The sequence below is a fragment of the Pholis gunnellus genome (genome assembly GCF_910591455.1).
Source record: "Pholis gunnellus genome assembly, chromosome: 16".
In the NCBI taxonomy this organism is placed as follows: domain Eukaryota; kingdom Metazoa; phylum Chordata; class Actinopteri; order Perciformes; family Pholidae; genus Pholis; species Pholis gunnellus.
In genome coordinates, this window is record NC_136543.1 from 8,469,985 (window position 1) to 8,480,441 (window position 10,457).

The 10,457-nt window shown below is 40.4% G+C and overlaps 1 protein-coding gene across 1 annotated transcript; it reads right to left on the reverse strand.

Moving 5' to 3' along the window:
- Positions 1-2,201: 2,201 nt before the first annotated feature.
- LOC306708418 (kelch-like protein 10) lies at positions 2,202-6,612 on the reverse strand (the record flags this gene model as incomplete). Its single annotated transcript, XM_079176255.1, has 5 exons — positions 2,202-2,552; positions 2,731-2,880; positions 3,601-4,212; positions 5,293-5,782; positions 6,461-6,612. 5 exons carry the CDS (start codon positions 6,610-6,612, stop codon positions 2,202-2,204), a joined length of 1,755 nt encoding a protein of 584 aa, XP_079032381.1.
- Between the last annotated feature and the right edge of the window lie 3,845 nt (positions 6,613-10,457).

The window sequence follows — 10,457 nt, forward strand, 5'->3', positions numbered from 1 at the left end:
TAGACACACTGTGTGCAGGATTAATGTCATCTTGGCACTAAGGTTTTACATTTTTATAAACTTCAATTTTCAACAAATTGTTTTATGAGAAGCACGCTTCGACTTCTGCTGCGCTATGTTGAGAGCGTGCGCAGAGCCTGTGCACTTTGTTTGTCCACACAACACACTCGTGATCACATGAAAAGTTGAGCTTTAATCTTTTCCTTCGATGTGCATGAAGTCATAGAAAGTCCACACAATCGACAATGACTTGAATGCGATACAGCGTAATCCTCAGAGCAGCCCACTGCCGCGTGTACAGCGCAATGCCGTTTCAAACAATGTCAAAGATCCATACAGGAGTCTGTACTAACCGGGCATCTCCTTCGACCGGTGTCCGTGATTTTCCTTCCTTTTCGTGGTGATGATCGATCCGCCCTCGTTTGGAAGTCAAGCGGATAGCCCCTGCAGCGCTGCCTTCCAGGTGTGTGTGTGTGTGTGTACCAAATGATTTCACTTCTTCAGGTGAGATCAGGTTTTTACTTGTGTAGTGACTGATTCCAGCAACTAGCCACTCGGCTGGGTGCGGGAGAAGATCCTGTTCCTTACTCGCTACAACAGAGAATCCAGGCGTTTCACACTTTTGGGTGAGGTTCCTGTTTAATTAGTGTTCACAGATGATAATACAATAGGATAGAACTTATCATCCTGGTCTCCCTCTGGTGTGTCTGGCTTGCGGTAAAAACCGTACTCCCCGTCACCCATGCCTCATTACCTGTCAGTTGCACCTGTGCCCCATATATTAATTACCTGCCACAATACTCCACACTGCCACACGTGGTCAACCTGAGGTAGGCTCCCAATATACATTTATAATACCCAGACCTAACTAATGGCTCCTACAGACCCCATCCAAGAGAAATCTGAGCTCAGTTCATGACATTGTACTGTGATAAAGAGGAAATGTGTGCAGCAGTGAAAGGTAGGAGGGAGCGTTTTGTTGACAAATGGCTGCTAAATACAGCGGCTTCCGATTAAACAGTATCCGAGGAGGTGTTCATAAAACAAAGAGGCAGTGGAGAAGAATGACTGTAATCAAATAGATTTCATCAAAGTACTTGAACTTATTCACCGGGGTCATTGTGATGGTTTTCACATCACTGGCCCACTAATCTGTCTTGAAGGCAAAACAACTCAGGAGTGAGATGTGAAAACATTCAGACACACAGCGTGAGCTGAATATTTACAGGGAAAATACAATTTCAAAGCCCCAAAAGCAAAAAACTGGAACTATAAATCACTGAATGAGGCTGAAAGAGTTGCTCATCAATAACAATGACTTTCAAAACATTTTTGAATTGAAAAAAATCCAGCAGCCTATTTGCAATTTGAATTGCTGGAAGATCAATCATGGAGCAACTAGTGTGTGACTAAATTTCAAAGTATTAATGTAATTACTTAAGTATTTTGCAGCATGAAACCTATTTACCTGTTGTATCTCTCAGGTTAGCTGCCTCTCTTATGTCTAATCTCGGAATATGTTAGTTAGATAATTTGCAATGATTGGAACATTTTTCCCATGTTTAGCTCATTCCCATACGCTTTACATGCACTTCCCCTGACCAATAGGCTATCCTAACCCTAACAATTCGTCCCTTCAGACCATCCATTCAACTATAGTATTTCCCATCTCTTCAGGACTTAGTTAGCTAATGTCACCTACAATTTCCTAGACTGACAGAACAAGGTGATTGAAATACGACTGAAATGTATTTAAAGGTACTGTGTGGATTTGGCGGATTTGCCTGTATCAAGCCGGCAGGATGCAGATTGCTTTTGGTGGCTGATGCAAAAAACATGTAAATGTGAAAACGCAAAACTCAACAATTCTTATTTTCAGGTGATTATACACTAAAGAAGCTTAAAAGGAGCCTGCTAACAACATGATCCTGTCCTTGATTGTATGGGGGACAATTGGTCACAGGGATGGTGGTGGACATTTTATTGTATTTAGGAGTTATTGTTTCAATGGTGCACTCTGGATCAACCCTGTGTCTGCAGGTCGGATACAGCCTCCTCCTCACAGAACATACAACTTATAAGTTGCACAAACTGAAAAGTTAAAGAAATATCTGGAGTAACAGCAGTTTAATCCACAAGGAAATTTATTTCATTGTCTTATGTTTAAGTCTTGCCGGGTGGATGAAGGCACAGGGCACTGCTCAGGACTCCATAGAGACATCATCCAAAAGTAAAAGCGACTGGACGTCACAGGGGACAATGTACTCGGCCCTGTTGGGGAGCTTGGACACCACACAGCAGCTCAGGGCACTGCGGGAAATCTGCATGTTTGAAGCACTCGTCCACTTATCAGTTGTTGCGTCGTAGTACTCAACGGTAGAGGAGGCGGTAAAGCCGTTGAAGCCCCCAACAACAAAGAGCCGATCATCGAGCACTTCGATGCCGAAGTTGCTGCGGGGAGTTGACATGGGGGACACTTCGTGCCAGGTGTTGTTCCGAGGGTTGTAGGCCTCTACGCTGCACACAAAGGTGGAGCCATCAAAGCCACCAACCTTTGGGAGGAAAAGTGAAATGAAGGTGGAAACGTTTGAGATTGAACCAATTTCTCAACGCCCTTGCAAAAAAGAACACTTGCACTCAACTTTTTCTGACTCTGAGTCAAAAAAACAACTGCTGACCAAATCTCTTCATACGTCACACAGTTAGCGTGTCACTGTTTTATGTACTTACTGCATAGACATGGTCTGCATATGCAATGATGCCCATTCCACTGCGCTGGTAGTTCATGAGGGCGATCATTGTCCACTGGTTGGTCTCTGGGCTGTAACATTCAGCCGTTTGCAGGAACTCGTTCCCATTGAAACCACCACAAACGTAAACCTGGGGACAACAGAGGGGCATTAACAGGAGGGGTTTTGGGTAAAGAATCAGTTTTCTTGGCTTCAACTGTTTATAAATTAAACTGATATATTTCTACTGTATTGCAAGTTGATTCGTGAATTACAGCTGACAATTGTACAACTGATTTTTTTTAAACTTTCAAATATCAATATTGGTAAATCCAATAGGGTCTAGAATCTAATACTTAATATTATTATGCCAATATTTCTTCAAATTATTATCATTATTACCAACCTAAGATAAGCTATAATCAAACTGTTTAGAATGTGATTACATTAAATCAACTAGGTCTATGTCAGTGCAATACATATAATAAGTCAAATGTATTAAATGTTTAACATGTTGACTTTTCTACTTACACCATCCTCATACAAATGAACTACAGTATAATAGTGCCACACACATCTCATATCACTTTCATGCACACAACATCATGACATCTTCAGACTTTAGGTGTCTGAAGACCTTTAGTAAGACACTACCCTCTGGCCAATTATTCCATTTACTTCAACACAACCTCAAAAGGTCAAACAGAACCACTAATTGTGTAACTTGACTTTTAAATTATAATTTGGTTCTTTTTACAACATTGCAGTCTTGTTTTAAACAGGTAGAAAATCAAATTAGCAATGTTCCAGTCCCTATCATGCTACTCTGTTAATTTTGAATTACTCCCAGATGCTATTTCACTTCACCCACCATGTTGTGGAGTGTTGTGCTGCTGGCATCGCTCCTATGCTCTAGCATTGGTGCAATAAGACTCCACTGGTTGGTCTCGGGCCTGTAGCGCTCTGCAGTGCAGAGTCGTGTGTGCCCATCATAACCTCCCATGGCATAGATGCACTCGTCCAGCACAGTGACGCTCACATAGCAGCGGCGATGGTACATGGACGCCACCTCATGCCAGGTGTGTGTTCTCAGGTCAAACCTGCTCATGCTGTTGAAATGCTCCATACTGTCACAGCCACAAACACAGTAGATGCTCCCATTGAGGAAGGCAATGCCATGATAGGCACGAGGATGCTCGAGATGGTTTGTCACTTTGATCCAGCAGTCAGCGCGGACATCGTATGCCTCAATGAAGTTTGTTGCATTGTTGTTATTCCAGCCTCCAATGGCCAACAGGACTTCATTAGGCAGGCGAGGACGGGCGAGATGGTTGGAGAGATGAGAGCGTCTGTTTGTCTTGAAGTGACGCATGGTTACAATGGCTTCCCTGACAATGGGCCAGCACTTCACATTGTTTTTCACCAGCTCATTGGACATCACATTGATCCTCATGTAGTCCATACTCATCAAGGCCAGTCGAACCTACACAGAGAAAACAGGATTGTACTTGAGTCCAGTGTCCAGACCTCTGTAGCTTTTTATAATTATTTTAACTGTGACTAATATTTGCCCTTTTTTTTGTTGAATATTCAAAACTGTTAGACTGGTGACATTCTATATTTGTGTTATTGTCAATAAATTCCTTTAAAAGCTCAAAACCAACCATGTGTTAGTCTGTCTCTGAGTACTCAGATTCTCTTAGCCTGACTGGGGAACCAAGCCCATTTGTTCCTACTGAAGACATAAATCTTTAATAAATGGTTGAATACTTTAACAAAAAACTCAGAGGAAAAAGCTACATCTGGCCTTGGATACACAGACAATATTTGATGGTAGGATTAACGTGTTGTTGTTTTTGGTCTTTCATTGACAGTAACGCATTATAGAGCATAACCAGTTTCCTTTCACAATGCTATCATGTATTGCTTTAACATTTGAAAGAACAGGAACAATGTTTATTTGCTGATCTAAGACAGAATTGATCTGGATTCAGTCTTGAGTTACTCTTAAACAGCAATTTCAGCCTCCCAAACATAGGGTGCTTTCACTCTTGACCTGTTCTGGTGTGATTCAAGCAAACTGGGATACATTTGCGTGTTTAGTTCAGCTTGAGCTCTTTGTTGTGTGAATCATTTTCCTTTTAAACAATTCAAAAATAGTAAAACGTTGTGACCATGATGATCTACAAGTTGCAGTCTCAACTCATTTCTTTGCGAGCTCTTCGTAACACTGGAGAAGGTAGATAAATCAAGGTGCACTAAAGTGCAGCATGACTTACAGTCAGTCTCTGGAATCTCATTTTCTCTTGGTGGTCCATGTAGTGCTAATGATGTAGGATGTCAGTCACTAAAAAAAGCTACCAGGCTTGAACACAAACTAAGTGAAAGCCCCCTTAAAACCTCTTGCACCCGAGAACGCCCAAAAGGTCTAGACTTGGACTTGGGATTAACCTTAATTTTAATCAGGTGATTTAATTAACTGTCCTGTAATCAGGATAACACCATCAGCCAAATGCAGAAGATGTAAGTGTAAACGAAATCTGGTGACAGAAGGTTATCATACCTTAGACAAGAGTACTGCGATGTGCTCTTTTCGTTCTTCAGGTACGTGGGCGATCCAGCGAAGGATGGCCTCATACGCAGTGCTCTCTTTTCTCACATTGAGGTCGTTTCTACCGAGGATGTCGGTGAATTGCTGCACGGAGAGATGCAGGAACTCTTCAGAGAAAACAACCTTCTCAAAGTGATCAATGATGTAGCGGTAGGCCTTGTGCTGCAGTTCGGTGGCGAAGCAGATGCCGGTGAACTGAAAGATGCCGATGCAGTTCTCTGGGCAGAGCAGCTCCCCCAGGTAGTCGCAGCAAGTTTTCACCACGCCCATTATGTTGAGCTGATCGGCTGCCAGCAGTAGCTCCTGCACGTTTTCCTCCGTCACAGAAACAGCGCCGGTGTATGCAAACTCAATGATGAGCTGCATCACGTTAGGAGACAGGCCGGGTATGTTGAAGACCTTTCTGTCTGTGTCTGGAGGTGGCGTGCTTCTGAAGAGAGCGCTGCGGGTCAGGATGAACACACAGCAGAGGATTAAAAAGACTGACTTCAGATTTTTCTTCTCATCTTCACATTGATAACAATAACAATGTTTTTAAGGAAGCATACACAAAATCAAAGAGTGTAACTAGCACTGCCAAATAAATGTCACAAATATGTAATATTACATTTTGTATCTTATTTTGGTTTTCTTTTGTGATCTCTCTGGAATTGTTTCACCACCATCTACAATTCATTTCATTTTCTTGCAGCTGTGAACAGCTTCTCCATTTGTGTGTTGAATCGACCATCTCTGTTGTGTGTGTGTGTGTAATTAGATTTTTAAATTAATTAAGTCACTTCCTAAAGACAAAAATTCTCAATGCTACTACCTAATAAATTCAACTTAAATAAAAAAAAAATTGCAATCTGCAATCAATGTACACTCCCAAACACTCCCAAATTTCACATCATGGAGGTTGATATTTAGTTGTATTCAACTGAATGGCAGCAAGAACCTTCACTTATCTTTCACCAACCTCTTATTTTATATATTCTCCTGTACGTCAAACTTTTTTTTATCACAAATGCTACATGAACCTATGTAACTCATCAGACTTCAGATCATTAACTATTACTTTCTGCACATTTGAAGGATATACATTCACAAGATTCCCCCTTGTATCAGAAAGATAACTCACAGGAAGTACGGGCTGCATTTACACAGGATGACCCTGTGGATTTCAAACGATACGCCCTCCACTTTGATGACTGCGTCGCAAAATCTCCCCTCCAGGCGGAGCTCATTAAACACTGAGCTTGACATGTGTGGAGATTTGTCCCAGTAGCTCATCTTGATTTTCTTAGTAAGAGTTTTTTTGTTGGCTTGTCTCATAAGCTTCAACAGGTCTTTTGAGTCAAGAGAGATAATGTGAACACAGATCATGATGGGTGCTAGAATTCTAGATCCAAGATTCCATTCCAGAATGGAATCCTATGATATCACTGATGGACTGACAACGTCCAATTCAACCTGTAGACAGCAGGATTGACATACAAGCAACTCAGTTTTGTATGTGTTTTAAAGTAGCCTACATTAGTCTGACAGTACAGGTGGTGTTTCACCAAAGTGGCAAAAACATAATTACAACACTATCATTTTGCTTTCACAGAAGCTATTTCAATGAATGTTGCACATCATGTTTTTCTCCTCTTCACTCCTGTTCATCATCTCCCAGTTTTATTACAGATGTCCTCCAATAAGCAACTCGGACATTTTACTGTTAGTTTAGACTCCCTGGTCACCTTGTTAGGTACTATATCATCTACTACAATCCACTACAAGAGATCTACCAGATATCAATAGTTAGTTTTTGTTCAAACTTTCAGAGAGGTGCTGATTCAACTATTGTTTCAGTTTGAAGTTTTCAGTGCTGTACATGCATCTATGCAGGAAGCCATTCATGCATCAACACACACTTACAGAGTCAAATACATATTCATTGCCCAAAAATCTGCAGTAACTTCCTGGTATTAAACCGCTGCCTTCCTCAAGGGCAAACACAGCAGGTAGCCTGAGATCTAATTAGCAAGTTAGCCTTTGGTTGACTGAGTAAAGACCCCATCCAAGAGAAATCTGAGCTCAGTTCACGACATTGTTCTGTGATAAAGAGGAAATGTGTACAGCAGTGAACAGTAGGAGGGAACATTTTGTTGACAAATGGCTGCTAAATACAGCGGCTTCCGATTAAACAGTATCCGAGGAGGTGTTCATAAAACAAAGAGGCAGTGGAGAAGAATGACTGTAATCAAATAGATTTCATCAAAGTACTTGAACTTATTCACCGGGGTCATTGTGATGGTTTTCACATCACTGGCCCACTAATCTGTCTTGAAGGCAAAACAACTCAGGAGTGAGATGTGAAAACATTCAGACACACAGCGTGAGCTGAATATTTACAGGGAAAATACAATTTCAAAGCCCCAAAAGCAAAAAACTGGAACTATAAATCACTGAATGAGGCTGATAGAGTTGTTCATCAATAACAATGACTTTCAAAACTAATTTTCAATTTTTGAATTGAAAAAAATCCAGCAGCCTATTTGCAATTTGAATTGCTGGAAGATCAATCATGGAGCAACTAGTGTGTGACTAAATTTCAAAGTATTAATGTAATTACTTAAGTATTTTGCAGCATGAAACCTATTTACCTGTTGTATCTCTCAGGTTAGCTGCCTCTCTTATGTCTAATCTCTGAATATGTTAGTTAGATAATTTGCAATGATTTGAAATTGTTTTCCATGTTCAGCTCATTCTACAATTAGTTTTTATGAATTTAATAGTTGTAAGTACCTGAGTTTGCCATTTTTTTATCTTCGAATCCAAGAGCTTTCTCCCCTCTGTCAGAAATTACATTATAATATTCTAATTTAATTCTCATTTTTTGTAATCTTGGATATATTTATTTGGGGATCCTTTTGGACGTTCATGGTTCCCAGATGATAAATTAGTCTGACTTTGGATGTCCCCTGACTTTTTCTTTCGCGCCACCAACAGGTTGACATTGGTACCACACGTTAGGAGTTAGGAGTGAAATGGCAAAGTGAATGACATTTCTCAAAAAATATGAAGTTTTACATTATATTTACAAACAATATATTTTTTTAAATAATAAAAGATCAGATCTATTTATTGTTTTGTACTTGACTATCAGACTTTAACCTCAGCATCAGTCAGGAAAAATTGTTGCCATCAATTCTACTCATTGCAATAAAATGGTAATTCAGTCCTATTTGTCATTTCGTGCCTCTCTCTTTCTTGCTCTCTGCAGAATGTTTCCTGTGTGAGGTTAAGCAAGCATAACCATGATTAACTGGAAATATGGCAAAACAATCCTCTGAGCGCCTCTCAGTCATTATGCCCAAATATGACAGAGTGTTAATAATAAGAGAAACAAAGAAACTGGAGCCACAAAGTGTGAGCAGAGCAGAGATATGACTGGACACTAATGAAGATGTATGTTGCCAATACACCTTGTGTGTGTGTGTGTGTGTGTGTGTGTGTGTGTGCACTTCATTGGGATTTAAATTGCCTCTAAAAGAGCTTGATAAATGCAAGTAGGAAAGAAAATTACACCTGTCAGTTACAATTTATTCAAATAGTAAAACCTCTATTGCTCTATCATCCGTGTCATGTCTGTGAATCTATCTGCCATTACCACATCCTACTGATTCATAAATGATCCCCCTCTGACTTTTTTTTATCTTATCACCTTGCTATGTTGCTGTATTTCTAAATGTGTTTAAATGTTTGCGTGTGTAAAGATGTATCAAATATTACAGAGTCCACCCGCATTTGTATGGCTTTCTGCAGCAACCTCTGACCTTTGCTGAAGAAACCGCCTGCAGCAGGACTTGACTCTCAGGCTGTGTGTCTGCCGCAAAGTCAGACTTAAATAGAAAAACAGTCAAACATGTTGCCACATATTTGTATTTTTGTTCTGTTGTTGTTTATGGCCTATGTAAAATGAGAGCAGCAAATGTTACCCAGCTAAATCAGAAACCGCAGCAGCAGAAAGTAGAACAAGTTTTCCATGAAAAGATAAACACAGCAGAGCTATTAAGCTCATTACAATACCTACAACAAACAAAAACTTGTGTTGAAAATGTGATAAAATATTGTTGAAATATTATATATTTATGTTTGCCATGTGCATCAATTTGATGTAATGCTACTGTCTTGTCATCACACTCACTTTATAACAGCCATGCTGCGAGAGAGCATGGAAAGTGAAAAAGGGGATGGAGGAAGACGAAGATGTCAAAACACGTCAGTTGTAAAATGTCTGTAAAGTTGCCTAAAGATTACAAATAAAATAAATTCAGAAGCTCAGACTGTGCGAGATGGGTCTCACGAAGGGTCCGACTGAGTTGCATTGTGGGTAATGCAGGTGTCATGTTTTGACAATGGTGAAGATCATGGGGAATTATTACTTGTTGTTTAAACTCTCCATCATGAGTCAATCACGCTAAATCTGTGGAGTGCTCTTTTAGCAGGTTCAGTAAGATATGTTCCCAGTTTGCAAAACATTTGAAAAACCTGCCAAGTATTTTCATAGACTTCCAATGTGTTTCTAGCTTCAGGATGAAAAGCACCAGGTCCATATATAGTTTTTCCGAGGCCTCAAAATGATCAGTGCCATGTTCAATACACATGATCACCGTAAACGGGATTTTGAGATCAATGACTAAAACACTGACTTATACTCTTTTGGTTGGCTGACATATTTTTTTAATATACTATTGGATTATTTTTCAAACTGTCTCAGGCTCTTTCTTTCAAATCAAGGAGAGCGAGTATGAATGTGGATGACAGTAGAGAGAGAGAGAGGAGGAATGGTTAGAAGGCAAAAGAGAAAGGACAGGAAGAGGAGAAAGAAGCTCTGCAGCAGCTGGAATTGATTTTTTAGGAAGTGACGGAGAGAAGTAGGAAACTGCTGCTACATCCCCTCGAGCCTCCTCACACACACACACACACACACACACACACACCTGTGAGAACACACCTGCACGTACACACTTTGCTGATTCTGCACATGACACACACACTCTCTTTCACACACACACACACACACACACACACACACACACACACACACACACACACACACACACACACACACACACACACACACACAC